This window comes from Metarhizium brunneum, chromosome 6 (assembly GCF_013426205.1).
Source record: "Metarhizium brunneum chromosome 6, complete sequence".
Lineage (NCBI taxonomy): Eukaryota > Fungi > Ascomycota > Sordariomycetes > Hypocreales > Clavicipitaceae > Metarhizium > Metarhizium brunneum.
In genome coordinates, this window is record NC_089427.1 from 148,701 (window position 1) to 166,325 (window position 17,625).

At 50.9% G+C, this 17,625-nt stretch overlaps 4 protein-coding genes across 4 annotated transcripts; 3 read left to right on the forward strand and 1 right to left on the reverse strand.

Moving 5' to 3' along the window:
* Window positions 1-1,235: 1,235 nt before the first annotated feature.
* G6M90_00g093830 (uncharacterized protein) lies at window positions 1,236-2,708 on the forward strand (the record flags this gene model as incomplete). The annotated part of the gene is made up of 1 exon (XM_014685263.1): window positions 1,236-2,708. One exon carries the CDS (start codon window positions 1,236-1,238, stop codon window positions 2,706-2,708), a length of 1,473 nt encoding a protein of 490 aa, XP_014540749.1.
* Window positions 2,709-4,862: 2,154 nt separating this feature from the next.
* Window positions 4,863-5,822, forward strand: G6M90_00g093840 (uncharacterized protein; the record flags this gene model as incomplete). The annotated part of the gene is made up of 2 exons (XM_014685264.1): window positions 4,863-4,889; window positions 4,971-5,822. 2 exons carry the CDS (start codon window positions 4,863-4,865, stop codon window positions 5,820-5,822), a joined length of 879 nt encoding a protein of 292 aa, XP_014540750.1.
* A 1,353-nt stretch (window positions 5,823-7,175) lies between these two features.
* Window positions 7,176-7,523, forward strand: G6M90_00g093850 (uncharacterized protein; the record flags this gene model as incomplete). Its single annotated transcript, XM_066131463.1, has 1 exon — window positions 7,176-7,523. One exon carries the CDS (start codon window positions 7,176-7,178, stop codon window positions 7,521-7,523), a length of 348 nt encoding a protein of 115 aa, XP_065987548.1.
* An 855-nt stretch (window positions 7,524-8,378) lies between these two features.
* Window positions 8,379-17,353, reverse strand: gloL_3 (Highly reducing polyketide synthase gloL; the record flags this gene model as incomplete). The annotated part of the gene is made up of 8 exons (XM_066131464.1): window positions 8,379-8,804; window positions 9,567-14,746; window positions 14,802-15,251; window positions 15,304-15,733; window positions 15,793-15,959; window positions 16,016-16,229; window positions 16,333-16,753; window positions 16,812-17,353. 8 exons carry the CDS (start codon window positions 17,351-17,353, stop codon window positions 8,379-8,381), a joined length of 7,830 nt encoding a protein of 2,609 aa, XP_065987652.1.
* Between the last annotated feature and the right edge of the window lie 272 nt (window positions 17,354-17,625).

Consider the following 17,625-nt stretch of genomic DNA (forward strand, 5'->3'; position numbering starts at 1 on the left):
GTGATGATATTTTGGCGACTGACAGCGAAAAGTAGCCATGTGCAACTTCGTGTAACATGTCGACACGCATGAACACCAGGAGATGGAGCAATTCATCATCCACGACGGCCCGCGACAACTAGTGATCCTGGTCGAAATCGATGAACGCGTCGTGTTCGGGTGGGAAGGGACGACGAGGCATTCATAGGCTGACGGTTGTTGATGTGACCGGTGTCCCCCAAGACGTTGCAGTGCAAGCAGGGAATCTGGATGATGGCTGCGGCGAACTTGTGAAGAGAAGAATGGTTGGGGATGAAGGCGGGAATGCCATGTACGGGAGGACTTCATTCTCCCATGAGGGAAGCATTCCAGCTACTGTGCCACACATGGCGCCGTCAGCCGGTCAGTAGCAGAATCGAATATGAATCTGCTCGCTGTGATGTTGTGGTGAGGAACCCAGTGAACCGAGAAATCGATAACGTAAAACGACACGCGCGTGCGGCATTGCATGTTCAAAGGCTGATTTGATCAAATATCATTGATGATTCATCGATTTGCTGAATTAGGGGGCATTGAGGCGCAAGGCGAAGAACAAAGGGCCTCAATCGTCTTGGCTTTGTTTCATTGATGCAGCTGGCTTCAGGTGTCACCGTCTTCCATCCCTATATTCTTTGTGCGTTTTCCGTTTTTTCCAGTCGAACCCTTGCATCACATTCTTTCCATGCGCGACAAATATTCTGGTTTCTTTGTTCCCCAAATACAGCTAGCTTCAGGTGTCGGCGTCATTCACCACTTCCCTGCCAGTGGTTGGAGTATGCATCCAGACTGATACTTTGGAAATATACTACGTGGCCGACCTGCTATTAAGTAGCTACATGAGTTGAATGAAGATGACCCATGCGTGAACTTAAAATAAACACCATTTTCTCCCCGGCTTACTAGACCCTGATTCACCAAGGTTGCATGTACCCTGGCTCTTTTGCACTACTTGAAACGGGCAATCACCCGAGCGACAACATCTCCTAGACATCTTCTGAACTCAGTACGCACAATCACTTATGGGAAACATTTATTTTTCACGTGTCAGACGTTTGGGTATATAAATAAGAGACTGTCCCCTCGTATTCCGACCATTATGCTGCTACAACACGCCGGCCAAGAAGTAGCCAACAACCTTCTGCCCTTCGACAACGAGCGATTTCCGCAATACAATAAGTGTCACCACTCCACAACTTGCATCATTCTTCTTGGATACGATGTCGTCAACTGCAACTACAGTAAATCCAACTACAATTGGCCTGGAGCTGGAATTCCTGGTGGTCAACAAACCAGGGACACCCACTAATGAAGCAGCCTCGTCCGAAGACGATCGCTGGCCACCTGTGCCGAATCCCAAAGCACATTCTGATTATTACCACGTGGAACCCCTGTTGGAGATTTGCAAGCTTCTAGAAGATCAAGGTCGCCAGGTCGCATGCATACTCGACAATACAAAGGGCCAAAATCCATTGATAACAACTCAAGACAGCAGCATTCTTCTGCGCGAAAGCAAGACAGATGGCTGGTTTCATCTCCATCGCCTCTCTGTCGCTAAGGATAAAGACATTGGAAGGCTTAGGGAAAAAACAGACTACCGAGTTTGGAATACAAAATTTGACGAAAGCCCTAAGAAGCTACCGTTGCGTTTCGCCATTTCGAATTTCGAGTTGGAGCGTACCATTGAAAGTACGCTAGATTACCCTGTCCTGGAAATGATATCACCGATCATCTCTGAACCGACACAAGAAAAGGACATCTTGGATTTGGTGGAGACACTGAGAAAAAAGTTCAAAATATCAATCAACCCCAATTGCGGCTTGCACATCCATGTCGGTTATCACTCAAATCTGCCACAGGATTCCGAGGATTCCGAGCCTTCTGAGGCTTCCGGGGTTTCTGATGATTTGGAGGATTCTGAGGATTCGGAGGATTCTGAGGATTTCAAGGCTCCCAAGACTTCCAAGGCTCCCAAGGCTCCCAAGGCTCCCAAGGCTCCCAAGGCTCCCAAGCCTTCCAAGGCTTTAATCAGAGCTAAAAAGGTAGCTGCGATAGTATTCTTGCTCGAAAAGACTTTGATCCGTGAGCTTTGTCATCCAGATCGACGATCGGCGCTGCAGCTGAAGCTTATTGGTGATGAGTCGGCATTAGCCGAAGCGGCCAAAAAAACGCCGGGTCGCGTTGTTCGTCATCCGAAATTCAACAATTTGGTAGAAAATATCTCTCAATTTCGAAACCAGTCAAAGAACAGATGCCCCGAGGAAGCTTCCGTCTTTAGATTCTTGGAAGTTCTATTTTCATATCCGATGATGGAAAATAAGGAAGGTCGACATTTCAAGAAGAATCTGCAAACCGAAAAAGGGGAGAGAACCAGTCTTGCATTTCGCAGGGATATCAAAACTATAGAGTTTCGACACTTCGAGTGTACTTTCGACACCAACATGATCAAATTCTGGATTGAGTTTGTGCGGCAGATATTGTCTATTTGCAGCAAATCAGAACTAGAATTTGAGGCCGATTTCAAAGATTTGTACGAAATGGCGACCAGGCAAGAGCAAAAGCCGAGCTGGGAGGATTGGTTGGAAAAGCTTGGTCTTTCTCAATACAGGGAAACCTGTGCTAGCTACATTGAAAGGTGCAAGGAGTCGCCTCTTGGTGAGTCTATCATACTGCCCGAGTCCTTTGATTTGTAAGGCTACGGCTGTATTTTAGCTAAGCAGGCAGGAAGCACATCTAAGAGTACGAGTGGATAATATGCCGTATTTGTGACAAGAGCTGAGAAATAGGGCTTGGAGTGTGATGGCTTAGTTTGAAGATAGTTTTATATAGTGTTAAAGGTCCTTGGTTCTTGAAGGGATGACAAGGCGGGCTTGATTTATTAGATACATGAAGGGAATAGAGATGCCTGATATTCCGAAATGCTCCGTGATAACATCGTGTAACCATCGTTTGCTGACATAGTCCGTACGACAGTAGTACTTCACACCTGCTAAGCTGCTTTTAGAGCTCAAGGCAAACGACGCACAGGGCAGCAGAGGTGGAAGAAGACATGTCGCACGGATAACGATAGTTCCAAACAAATATCACGAGACGTTATATACTGGGTCAGAAGAGTTTTGAATTCAAGTCTGCTATAAAGGGATAGCCCATAAGTAGTAGACCATCCACACATTGGGACTGTCGAGTAATGGGCACTACTTATTTCATGTTGAAGGGTTCCAAATTCAATATATACCATTATTGGAGTTACAGGAACTGTCATTCAGTAAGTTGAATATTAGGCTCTTTGAGAACAAATGAGAAGCTACCCGGTCTCAAGGAATGGCCGTTAATCCTCAGTGCTGGGTGGACTATAGCTTCTCGTCTGGAGCGGTCTGGTTAAAACGAGTAATGGAGGAGAATGAAGCCGTTGTGCTTCGCATAGCGATTTGGAGTCGTCATATGTGCCGACGATGTCGACACACAAGGCTCAGCCAGTGGCGTAATCGCCAATTATCTTTCAGTTGATCTTTCACACGCGCATTACTGTAACATCTGCTTTTGCATTCTTGGGGATAATGCCGAACTCAGCCGCGCGGAGGCTTTACAATACCACCGAATTGTCTCGGATTTAGTCATGGGCTGACGTGAGCTACCAGTAGGGACCAAGAGCTACCTCAAGTCGTCAATGCCGGTCTTGATCAAACGCTCGTAAGTCAGACATGAATTTGAGAGACGAATTTCGCTGTCGTACCAAGTTTTGAATTGGCATACACCGATACGATACGATGAATCTCTTCTCATGTCAGCGGCTTTTCCTGTTTATTCTACTCCGCAGGTGGATAAAATGCAGGCAGAATTCGAGACAGTGAGGCAGTATATGCGTCAACATCGAGACCCTACTGCATTATCCGCACTTATAACGGCTATAAAATTTGCTGTGACAAAGCGTCAGGGCACATACGCAACAGGCGGGGAGACAGAGGGAATGTTTGTCCCAAGCATCATGCTTGTAGTCACCCACACGCTTACATTCTTGTCATCATCTTCCCCCACTATGATTGCATCTTGTGGAATGATTCAACCGATAAAAACGCACATATTGGGCAATATCACGGGGAGAGAGGACAGGGTCTTGTTATAACAACGAGTCATTTGAGGGCTCCGAGCGAAGACGCGTACTCTTCGCCAAGTACTACACCTGGCAGTACACACTAAGCAACAAAGTAAAATACATGAGTTACATTGCTGTAGACAATATAATATTTAGATATATTCTAACTATTAATCGATGTGCCGGAATGGCGTAGCTTCTGTTGCCTGAATGCTTGTCTCTCTACACGGACTGCAGGTCACGCTTTTATCCGCGGCTGACTTGACATCCTCTCAATTGCACGTCCTCTAGCTAACACGGTAATCCCCATATTTGTTGGCCGTTCACTCACCTTTACACTTGACTCTTTTCTCTTCTGTCTGCCGCCGTGGATAGGTCGGGTTGTAGTAAGCACCCACTTTCTTTCCAAAAAGAAGGAGAAGGAGAGCAAGACAAGAAAGCAAAAAATAAATCATGAAATGTCGTCCCCTCACGCTATGGACTTGCCAGCCATGGGGCTGCCGCCGGGCGTGGTGCTGAATTTCGAGCGACCAACCAGCAGCAACGCCATGTGTTGATCGTCATTTCTGTGTGTCTCGCTGTCTCGACAATTGCCGTCTTGTTCCGTTTGTATTCAAGATGGGTAGTTCTGCGCAAGTTTGAGCTGCAATAATATCTCTGCTTGGAATCGTACACGATATATCTCTGGATTCCCATCATATATATCCGTCTCAGCTGGAATCCTGGTTGGTTCGTCCATCAATGGGATTTACACATGAGTGACCTGATGGAATTCTTGCGCGTAAGTCAAGTCGTCTGAAGTAATATGTCTTCAAGGCATTCCGGGCGTTTATTCCGCGTCCTAAAATTTTACAATGTATAGCTTTCCATTCCCACGACGTGCATGTTCCTCAGTCTCATCATTACGATCAAGACAGCCATCCTCGTGGAGTGGATCTGCATCTTCCTGCCAGATGGCGGCAATCAGCGTCACCTGTTCTTCTGGACGTGTCACTTCATCATCTGGGCCAATATTATTTACTGTACAGTCGTCAATCTATCTTGTGTGCCGCATGAGTACCTCTGGAACCGCACAGTTATAGGAGGCTGCTGCAGAGTAAACACGGCCTATCTGGCCCTGGCGACGGCCTGCTTGGCCTTCGCAATCGACACTATTGTTTTGTTTATTCCGCAGCGCATTATTTGGACTCGTAACATGTTGCGGCGGCGCAAGCTCGGCGACTCAATTGTGTTTACGCTGGCCATGGCTGCCTGTGTCGCGTCCATTGTGCGGCTCTATGTCACCGTGTTGAAATCCATGAGCGCCGACCTGACGTACCACTCGTCAATGGTGCAGCTGACGGCGGTGGTCGAGGGCGTGTGCGGGATTTTGGTCCTGTGCGTACCGGCGATGCCCAAGGCCGTGAGTGGGATGAAGCGGAAGGGCTATGGCATCGCGGCTATCTCGGGCAAGGCGGCAGACCAGTTGACCCGATGGCTGCGTCGGCCGCCTCGTAAGGATGATCCTGACGGCGACAGTAAGGACAAGGACGACAGTCTGTCTTGGCATATTGGATCTAGCTTGGACAGTCGTCCGCTGCCTAACATCAACGCGGACGGCCTGGGACTGGGCAATACCATCAATGGTCCGCAGCACGAGGTTGGGGGCTGCGAGCTAAGTCTCAAGACTGCTGACGAGAGATACGGGTGCCTCCGTGACGGTCATGGAACATGAATATTGGCAGTTGACGCCGGCATTGAGTAGCACAAGGCTGTGACGGACATGGACTGGGACTCATAGGATCCATAACCCAGCTTCCATACCTCAATGGTTTGACCGGGCTCCAGCGTCTTTGTGCCCAGTAAAGTCTTGCCGAGCGCCTCGCCGTTGACTTCGTCGCCGACGGCAAAAATCCGCTTCCCCAGCCCAAGGTCCAGAAGCTATCATGAGCATTCGATGCCGATGCTGCCGTTAGCACCCGTCACGAGGGCTGTCTTCAAAGTTGGGGCGTGTGACCGTAAGAATCCGAGGAGCCCAGAGGGGTATTGCTACTCGACCCTGGCATTTGATATATTAACCACAGCCTACATCCTCTAGAATACGTCGACGTACAAGTGCATGTACTGCGCACTGGCCTGTGAGTGTTGGCCCAGGTAGTTGGTGAGTTGTGATCGGCTGCCTCATCCTCTATCCCATCTGCGGGATTGAGGGCAGGCAGACATGTTTGACCTTGGTCACTTTGACAGAATTGACACGTCATAAACTTCGCCTTAATGCTTTTCTCTCGTGCAACCACCAGCGACATCGTCGTGCGCCCCACAAATTGTAACCGACTTGCACCAACGAGAACATGAAGCGGCCGGGGCGAGAGACTGTTGTCGCTTTATTCCAGGTGGCCTATTCTTGGAAGACGCTGGCGTAGCCAGTTCAAAAGAACGACATCCGCAATGGAGAAGAGAGGGAAAGAGCGTTGAATGTGTTGAATACGTTGAAAATGGAGCGACACTGTGGAGCACGGTAGATTCATTGCCTTGAAATGTTGCTTCTGAGCTGGCTAGGCATTTATCATGTCTCGGAGAGTAGTACATATGATGTTGGAGCTATCCTCATTGATACGAGCAACAAGGGCTCTATATTTTATGTAAAGTCATGATTCTGATGACATGTTGCAAAGACACTTTATCTGGCTAACTGGGTCTATTTCGGACCAGAGGCAAATAAGTTAATAACTTACAAGAGAAAAGATAACAAGAAGAAGGCTAATTTGTCCTAAGATGCTATCGGGGATGGGGACTGTTTCAATGGCAATTAAAGGTTGTTTGGCGGGGATCCAGTCTACAAACTCAGCGATACCGGAAAGAGCACGGGCGATAATAAACATGTTCCATCTTCGGATTATACCGGCGCCATATCCATCAGACAGGCGGCCGAAGAGACTTGGAATGCTGGTCAGCGTCTGAAGAGGAAGCCAGCCTGCATGTCGACCTACCCTGCGGCGTTGAATATAACTACCAAGTACTGGGCTATTTCGTCTCACATGCACGCCTCCTGAATCCCTGCGAAGCCATATAGTCGTTAGGGATGAAAATGCCCTGGGTTAGGACGAATATGCCCAGCAGCAACATGACAAACGGGAACTCTTTGAAAGGTGCAGCGAAGCGGCCGGCCCGCGTCTTCTTCGGTGCCGGCTTCACCCTTGGGCAGACTGCGAGGATTGCAACAATCTGCAGGCCGAGGATGAGAAAGGTCCCAGTCCTCATGGCCCAGGGGTACCCGACACTCCGGATTATACGACTGATCATGATGGGGAAGATGACGCCGCCGACTGATGAGCCTGTCGCCGTGGTGCCCGCGACTGCTCTGCATTTCTTGCCAAACCAGGCTGAGACACAGGCGAGGGCTTCATTGCGCAGGATTCAGTCATCATGGAATTAGTGTAGATCCAGCCTGTGCTGGAGAAAGAGCAGCACCATGCCCCTAGGACGGCCAGCCACGCAACGGTGCCCCCGTCAGGGCGACCAGAGTCTTCCGATTTCGTATCATCGTTTGGGTTCGTGATGCCGTCTTTGCTGTGCCGGTCGCCGACATCAGACTCCAGCCGTGTGGCTGTCTTGAGGTCGGATCTTGGTGTTGCATGGCAGTGGTATTATCGACGCCGTCCATGCTGGGCATGGTCAATGACTTGTGACACAAAACTGGGGGGATTATTCAAGCATGAGTTAAGTGCAAGAAGCGGCTGGTTCAATATCAATTGCTGGGTGAAGCGGAACGCTCGAGTTGTAACAGCTTGTCCGCTTCACGTACACGTACAAACGCAGGAATCCAGTCTTTATACCGATTTAATATCTCTCTCTCAGAATCTCTTGTTCTTGGCTGATTTCATGTCAGAGCACGATAGCCTGGAGAATTGTAGCATTACTTTGGCCCCAAGCTTTCTCTTGAGTTCCGCTGTGAAGACCACGAAAACCCGCTAAAATCAGGGTGGCGATCAACTCGACGTCAAAGGTTGTCAATCTGGTTGACGTCAATCAAACCAACCGAACTTAACGTAGCCTATTCTACCAACTCAACGTGATAACGATATTGAGTGGGTTACGTTGATTAGGTGTAATGGGCCAGAATTCTCCCGAGAAGCCGTTTAGATATACAACATCCTTCCTAGATGCAGAAGCCAGTGGGTGTCGCCCAAGGAAAAGATGGACCGCTGGTTTCACCAACACTTTCGATGGTACAGACCACAAACGTCGACTTCGGTGCCACAAAACACTTCCAACCAGCCTGGCACGGGATTTATGCATATAGATGCAAGGTATAGACGTCAATCAATTCGAGCTTGGCCCCCGAGCACACGTCGGGTATCTCGTTGGCTACCACGCCAGCAGTATCTATAACATCTGGGCCACCAAGATCAATCAGGTTATCCTGTCCCGAGACATACGATTCAATGAAGAGGAATTCTTTGACCACGCAAAAGAGCGACTCGGGATTCAGCCAGTTGTTATAGGAAGTACGCTCCTTAGAGAGCAGCTCTACAGGAGCACACTCAATGGTAGAGTGCTTTTGAGTGTTCATTGCCAACGTAACTTCTATGATTTCATTGACCCGTTCAGTAGATCCGCTATCCGTTTTCCAAGCTCTAGGCTTTGCTTCCACCACTCCATTGGCTTGCTCAACCAAGCCTCGGGTTTGGGGTGATCTTGGTGCTCCGTTGATAATCTGGACCCTATACTTACGCAGCAACAGCAACGGTCTCGAGCCGCCGGTTCCGGAATCGTTCCGGCCACCTCGTATATTAGAGCCAAGGCGTTGTCTTATTATTGGTATATGAGCACTCTTGGTTCTCACGCCATATCTGGCTTTTCCTAGCTTGTAAACGAGTACTCTTAGCTGTTTCTTGCGCGAGTAGTATATTATTATAGTTTTATAGAGGGATAAGTAGAGGCGGCGATTATTTAAGAGGACTATTAAGAAGCACTTTATAGGGGGAGCTTATAGGGGGAGGTATTAGAAAGTGTATCAAGATATAATAGTAAATAGTAATTTATATTAGTTTATATATATCAAGCTGAGGTGATATTTAAATAGGTGATTTTTAATATTATTGTAACTGCTAAAAGAAAAGAGAGAGTCTTCGTCTTATTTATTTAGTTACTGCAAGTCAACTCTAATAAAGAGTAAAATTAATGGGCGTAATTTTTTAGAGGAAAAAGGATAGAGCAGAGGTCTCGGCAAGTGGGGCCGTGCCGTGCCGGGGTGGGGCATTTCGCACAAGAAAGGATGATAAATAACGTTGATTGGACGAGATCGGCATGGGTACGCTTTTTGGAGCAAAAACTGCGGCTAGACTAGAAGGCCTGTACACATTCTGGTAGAAAAATCGGGGCGTTAACGAATGGGCACGCAACCCGAGCTGTCCTCATTAATAGGTCAATACATATGTACTTATGTATGCCTAGTCCTCAGACGAGTGGCGGCTACCTTGGCTAGCTGGGTCAAGGATCCGCCGGACATCATCTCGAGCACGCTCATCTCGATACCTACCACTTGCCGGAACCATCGTCTTAGTTCGGTTGCCATGAGCGAGTCAAGTCCCATCTCTGGTAGGGTCAGTTCGGTGTCCACCTCATGGCTAGGCCTCAGCAGGAGGTCGTTCACCATCGCTCCAACCTCGCACGCCAGGACTTGGATGCTAGCTTCATCTTCCAAGATGGTCACATCATTCGAAATCTGATTGAGCAACGACTTGAGCACGCCCGAGTTGCAACCCTCTGTATGTATCTCGCCGGAAATGTTGTGGTAGCTCCCCATTCGTCTGTCATGGCGCCAGCTGCAGCGATTCATGGCGTCCTCCAAAGGCAAATCCGACCGCAAGCCCATCAAGACCTGACTTGTATTGCTCCACGCGGTCAAGGGTTCGTTGCAAGAAATCGGCCCCGTGTTGCATGGCACTGCTCCCGCCTTTGCTGTCAGGAGGGTGAGTTCAACAAAGTCGAGATAGTTCTTCTCGCCGAGGTAGTAGGCTCCTTGCAACCTCATATTTCTTCGCGCTGTGGCGCTCTCTGCGATATACCCGGCCCCCCTTATCGGGGAAATGTTCAACACGGCTGTTGGCAACCCGAGATTTCTCCTAAACTGGCAGAAGGCCTCAAGGAACGAGCTGGACGCTGCATAATTCCCCTGCCCTGGATGGCCAATGACGCTGACCAAGGAGCTGGCGATCCAGAAGAAGTCCAACGGGCGCTCCGCGAAGGCGAGGTGTAGATTCCACGCGCCGCTTACCTTGGGTTTTGTTACCGCATCCCACTGTTCCCATGTCATGTCAACCATGGCGCTGTCCCGCAGCACCATGGCAAGATGGAACACCCCTCGGATCGGTGCCACCGAGGAGTTGATGGCCGTCTGTACATTGTCCATGTTTTCTGCAGCTCCGGCGACCAAGGTGACCTGGCAGCCCATACGCTCGAGCTCTAGTTGCGTTGCCTTGCTCATTTCACTCACCCCTGCGCTCCTGGATAGAAACGTTATCGATCTGGCCCCATGCTCGACGAGCCATATGGCCATGGATCGGCCAAGGCCTCCCAACCCTCCAACCAGTAGGTATGTAGCCTTTGAGTCGAACTCGATGGGTTTTGCCCAAGCCTCGGCCTCATTTTCGATATCCCCGAGGGCCATTGAAACCACCACCTTGCCCATATGGCTTCCGTTCTGAAGGTGGCGAAAAGCATCCACAACGTCTTTCGCCCGGAAGCAAGACATCTTTGGTATTGCTTTTAGCCGGCCATTCTGGTACTCAGCAAGGAACCGATTCAGCGTGTCACTGACTTGGTCAGGCCGCTTCCTTGCCAACTCAAGACCATCGAAACAAGCATATTGGCGATTGCCCAGAAACGGGTGCATGTCTAGCTGCCCGTGACCCAGCAGATCTCGCTTCCCAACCTCGATCATGATGCCGAACTCGGCCACACATTTCCATGAGGCGTGCAGTAAGTTTCCTGACAAGCTGTTGAGGACAAGATCGACGCCACGATTGTTTGTTGCCTTCATGATGCCATTCATGAAGGATTCGTCTCTCGATGAGAAGATGCGTGCACGGGGGATGCCCTCCTTATCCACGAGATGGTTGAGTTTCTCATCGCTCCCCACGGTGGCATAAATCTTGGCCCCGACCATGTTGCAAACTTGGATAGCAGCCATACCAAGGCCGCCACATGCCGAGTGAATGAGTACGCTCTGTCCGCCTTTCAAGTTGCCCATGTCGAGGAGCGTCTTGATTGCAGTGTGGAAGACAGCGGGGATTGTCGCGGCCGCCTCAAATTTCATCCCCTCTGGCATCTTTGCGACTAGCTTAGAGTTAACAACGACCTTGGTGCCAAAACAACCATTGGGGGTCAGCGCCAAGACCCTGTCTCCAGGTTCAAACCCTCTGACATTAGACCCAATGGCAGAAATGACTCCGGAAGCATCCAGACCCAGTGCTCGCGGGGTTGCTCCCCTTGGGTTGTACACCCCTGAGGCTATGAGGACATCTCGAAAGTTAATGCCGACAGATTTGACCTCTATCTCGACGGCCCCAGGAGGGAGAATCCGGGGGAGTTCCTTTTTCACCCAATGAAGCGCTTCTATAGCACTGGGATTTCCTGACTCCAAGGCCACAAGGGTGTTGGCATCCTCGGGGGTGCTCAAGCGTACAAGCTCCTTCTGGAGTAAAAATGGATGATATCGTCCCACGTAAACAATCCCCTTTTCCACGACAAACTCCCTGTCGGGCTCAAGATTATCCTCATCGTCTTGCCGTCGAATTTTCAGCAAGACTTGGAGTACAAGCTCAGCGAACTCTGCTTCGCACTTCTTTATCTCCAGAGTATGATATTTCAGTCCTAGTTCTGCTCGAATGGTTCTTGCAACGCCGATGGATTGTGCTGCTCGTGGATCGATGCAATTTATCTGAGCGGGATTCGTCAACCATAGGAGGTTCTGCGCCGTACTGAGACATTTAAGGGTGTTTTGGAATTTCTGGAAGCTTTCTTCTCCGATGTCTTGGAAGAAGCACTTCTCAAGATCGACACACATGATGACGTCCTGCCCAGTCGGCAACTCTTCTCCCATCTCGAAAATCGTTGTAACAAATTCAATTTGTTGCAGGGCTTCAATTAGGGACCTTGCAACCACCCCCTGCGGCTCACAGGTGACGAGAGACACCATTCTTTCCTGCGGCAGTTCTTCCGACATCCTTTTCGACACAATCGTCATGGATAATGCATACGGTGCCTCCTCGTCGTGTATGACTTCTTCAATGCCCGTAAAACCTGATGCCAAAAGTTCCTCATGCCATCTCGAAGGGTCAACAAAAGGCTCATTTGTGCGGCCGTCGTTCTCCCCCAGCCACCAACCCTCGAAGTGCCCGAAAACGTAGCCCGGAGACCGGGACTGAGTATAGAGTTCTGACAATAAAAGAACTCCCCCAGGCTTAAGCAGTTTATTGAGATTGCGGAGGCTTTCCTCGAGTGATGGGGTGGCGTGAACAACGTTGGCAGCTATAATGAGGTCGTAGGTTGCTGGCGTGAACCCTTGTTCTATGGGATCTCTGGTAATATCAAACACCATGTACTCCATGTTTGGGGCGTGAGAAAAGCGGTCCTTGGCTTGAGGGAAGAAGCCAGCCGAAACGTCGGTAAATGTGTAGGCCGAATACTGAGGCAACCCCCCTTGATGCAACATGTTGCGAAGAATATGCTCGGTCGTCCCGCCGGTGCCCGCACCGACTTCGAGGATCCTCAATTTTGGCCTTGTGCAGGACATGATGCGGACCAGGTTGCCGTAATCAAAGCTAACGGCATCGTAAATTTTGGTCAGCACTCCATCCGTCATGAGAATATCGATGGTGTCCTCTTCGCCCTTGAATATGCGTTCGCAGTTATCGTGGATGAGTTTCAAGCCTCGAGCGAGAGCGTCCCTGGTCGTTCCCACAAGCGCGTCATGTCGGTTGGTAATCATGACTCGCCGCTCCTCACGCGAGATGCCAAAATAGCTAGCGAAATTCGGTACCAAAGGGTTGTTGCTTGTCGTCGCCTCCCGTACCACAAGCTGAAGCCACCGCCGCAGTTTCGCAAAATGAGGCCGGGCTGGTGGAAGCTTCTCCAGTCTCTCGGCGCTGTCAAGGATACATAGGAGCGCCATTTCTTCCAGCACATGTCCATGATTACGGCTGGCCGGTGGCGTCTTGATGAGCTGTTTCGCCTTGACAAAGTCCGCATCGGGTAGCCACTCGAGCCTTGCTGCAGCATGAACATCATTCTTGGTCGGGCCACCCCCGACGGACTCCAGTCTCAGGCCGGACAGGCGAAGCGCCATCTCCCCATCTGCTGTGGCCTCAATCACCTCTCTGCTTTCCGCGACGGACTCCCAGGCCAAGGCAGTCATGCGGTCGCCGTGCGGGAAGATGTCTAAACTCTCAACTTGAACTGGAACAAGCTGTGTGATATCTCTACAAAGCCCCTTCACTTGAGCTACAATGAAAAGTTGTATGCAGGCGTCGATAACCAATGGGTGCATGGTAAACGCTTTTCGGTCATCTTTGCTCGGTACAGCGATGTTTGCCGAGGCAAGACTGGTCGACACAGACGTAGAAATGCCTCCCAGTCCCCTGAACTCGGGCCCGAGGTTGATGCCTTGGACGCCAAGAGCTTCATAGAGCCGAGAGGCGGCCACCTTCCTGGGGAGTTCCTCTTGTTCAAGAGTGCTGCAAGGTATACGCCGAAGTGGCCGGACTTGTCCTTCGACATGCTTGATCCAGTTTGCTCCGTTGTATGAGCAGATGCTGAAAGTGAACCACGACGAACTGTCGGAATCTGTGAGGCGATGAGGATGCAAGGTAGTGATGATCTCTGTATCCCTGGTGTCGGTCAGGACCATGGCAACGCGGGCGACCGCATGCCTGATACTGTATCCCGCTTCGCCAGTCATCTGTCGCACAGCCTCACCAGCCATGGCGACATAGCAAGCGAGAGGGAAAACGACATCCTGATCAACCTTGTGGTCCATCAGCCATGGTTCTTGCTCGAGGGAGAGTATGTTTCGCCACTGTGGCTCGAGGTCGGGCGATTCCAGAGTCCGTGATCCGAGAAGGCAGTGGTGTGGATGGCTGCGCTTGCGCCAGTCTCGAGCCAACCGGCTCTCGTACCAGAAAGAGTTGCTGTGATCCCAGGAGTATTCTGGAAGTCCTGAGATGGCTTTGGCGCTGGTAGGGTAGAGTGCTGCCAAGTCGAAAGGAACCCCTTCCTGGAATAACCGGCCAAAAGCAGACAAGATGCTTGCCGCGCTACTTTCTCCTCGCATGACAGCCGATGCGTAGCTGCAGTGCCGACCAGCCCCGGCGCAGATCTGTCGCACAGGACCAGCCAGAGTCGAGTGCGGCCCGACTTCCAACATGGTGCCGTCACCCTTTAGCTCCATCAGCTTGCTGACGGCTGCTGAAAACCGCACAGTAGAGATGAGGTTTTGGACCCAGTACTTGGGGTTAAAAGCATGGTATGGGCTCACGGCGTGGCCTGTCACACTTGATATAAAGAGTGAGGTTGCAGTGTAGTGCCACTCGCCCAAGGTTACTAATCCTCTCGAGAGGAGTTCCTCATACTCTTTTGCCAGAGATTCCATCTGATCTAGTAGATGGTTAGTATGATTTGCAGCTCTCGAGGTTGAGGGAGAGGGGCTCACGGGAATGGTAGGCTATGTCCACGTTCAAGAGTTTGACCGGAACCTCCGGTAGCTCTGACCGTATTAGTGAGACAGTATCAAGAATCTTGGGACGGTCGCCAGATAACGTTGTGCTCATGGGACTATTTTCGCAAGCAATCTGGACGCCGTTTACAATGAATCTGGAGAGTTCCCGAGGCCCGAGTCCTACTGCAGCCATGGCTCCTTTGGCTTTCCCCAATCGCATTACATGGCCGCGGTAGTATGCGATCACAATGGCAGCCTGCATTGAAATGGCACCCGACGCGTACGCAGCCGCAATCTCGCCACTTGAGTGACCGACGGCAGCCGTGGGCTCAATGCCCGCCCTGGCAAACTTGTTAAACAGGGCGACCTGAAGAGCGGTGCACACGGGTTGTGATATCTCGGCGGCACCGAGTCTAGTGTGCTGGGGCGGCTTCAAGAACTCATCTGAGTACAGTGTTAGATCCTGGAACGATCAGAACGGTTTCAGTTTCCTCACTCTGCAAAGACCAGTCTGGAGCTGGGCTGAGCGCCTGGAGTGTTTTCTCCATTGTTTCAATATCGGCTTTAAACAAAGCATCTGAATCCATAAGCGCCTTTCCCATGCCAGCCCATTGCGCGCCTTGCCCGCTGAATATCAGATACAAGTTTGGTGGGCTTATCGGCGACTTGACAATGCTAGGGGCATCTGTAAACCTGCCGTCGTCGAGGACCGTGTACCCACGATATGGTAGTTTCTCGCGTCTAGTGGCAAGCGTGTAACCGACGTTCCTATGATTCAGAGGATCCGATTGTTGTAGGAACTGCTTGTATCGCGCCAGCTGGCCCTTGAGGGACAGCTCGGTGTGTGCAGACAAGAGGAAGAGCCCGGGACTCGACTGAGGGCGCTCACGCTGTGAGGCATAGCCACGGTACGATTCGACAATAACCTACGCGTAATCATGTCGTTAATAGGGCGCCGGGCGGCGGGACACACGGAGATACGCACATGGGCATTGGTGCCACCGAGACCAAACGAGTTGATGCTGATTCTCTCAGCACGGTCACTGGGGAATGCGGTAGGCCTGATGGGCACTTGAAGACCCCTGGCTGTGAAAGGAACTGGTCGACAATTATCAACATCTGCGAGGTCTAGACGGGTTTGGGGGGCCAGAGCTGCATCAGTCGACTTTGCGTCGTGAACAACAAGAGGCTGCAATCCACCAGCTTACTTTTCGGGTTCGGTTGAACAAACTTGATGTTGGGTGGAATGATACGGTGCTCCAGGGCCAGAATGGCCTTGATGAGGCCATTGAGCCCAGACGCTCCCTCGCTATGGCCGACATTCGGTTTGACAGAGCCAATGTAAACGCCTCGATCGCCAAATATGCTGCCAACTGCCGTCGTCTCGACAACGTCTCCGACGGCTGTGCCGGTTCCATGACACTACAAGTCAACCATGCCAGGTTAGCTAGCTGTCTGCATGGGGAAGCCGTCACGTCGGCCTTGCAAGAACAGTACATGGCCTCTGCCCTGGTGTTGAACGCACCTCAATGTATGCAGTCTGGCACGGGTCCAGGCCAACATCTTTGTAAACCTTGCGGATGAGCGCCGCCTGTGACTCGGCGGTGGGATTAGTTAACCCGTGACTCTTGCCGTCGGAATTGGTGCCCGTGCCACGTATAACTGCCCGTATTGGATTGCCGTCTCGCAGTGCCGTTGAGACTGGTTTTATATAGATTGCGCTGACGGCTTCCGCCCGACCAAATCCGTCGGCCCGCGCATCGAATGTTTTGCAGGAAGCATCCGGTGAGAGGATGCCGTCCAGTCCAAAGGCGGTTGTGACCACCGTTGTCAGAATGACGCTGGAGGTTGCAACAACAGCGCTTATTGCGTCGCCGTTTCGAATCGACCGGCATGCCTCGTGAAGCGCGACCAATGCGGCTGAGCAGGCCGTCTTGATTGTCATACTTTATATTCGATGGTCAGCCAAACAAGGTTGTATGGATGAAACTGAAGTGGACAAACCTTGGGCCCTTGAGATCGTGTTCATAGGACAATCTGTTAGACAGCATGTAATCTTGGGATCCTGTGAGGATATAGCCACCCTTGTGTTGCGTCTCCTTTGCCGCCATGTGCAGCCAGTCGTCTGTGTACGCACCAACAAAGCATCCAATAGGCTGCCCGCGATAGTTGATTTCCCCTGCATCATCCAGGGCTTCTTTGGTGACTTCGAGAAGCTGCCGCTGCTGCGGATCACATCTCTCAACTTCCTGCCGCGTCATTGATGTCAGGGAGGTGTCGAGCCGAGTGAAATCCTCGTCCAGAAAGTAGCCGCATTTAGACTTGACAATCTCTTTTCCTCCCAGGGAGTCGTCAAAGGAGTCGACATTGTATCGAGTCTCAGGAACTGGACCGATGGCATCCTTGCCGTTGATGAGAAGATCCCAAAAGTCACGAGTGTTGCGGATTCTGCCAGGCAGTCGCACCCCGATACCACACACGGCCACTAGATATTCGTCTCCAGGTGTACTGTGATCGAGACTACCGTTAGGACAGCCGCTGAACATGTCGTTGACTTTATCGGCGCATGGGTTTCTGGATACAGGTTTTTTCCTTCCGAGCTGGGTATTGTGGCTGAACGTTGAGAACCCTATGAGTGATTTAGAAAGCTTAATCACGTTGGGAGGCCAGCAGCCAATATATAGCTAGCAAGGGCCACTCCGGCCGCGGAATTTTCCCAATTACTCTCGCAACTCTCCTCACAGCTCGTTCAATAGAGTGTCTTCGTTTTCCTGGACAAACTCAGCGGGTTTTCGAAGCAGTCGCCGAGCGATACCAG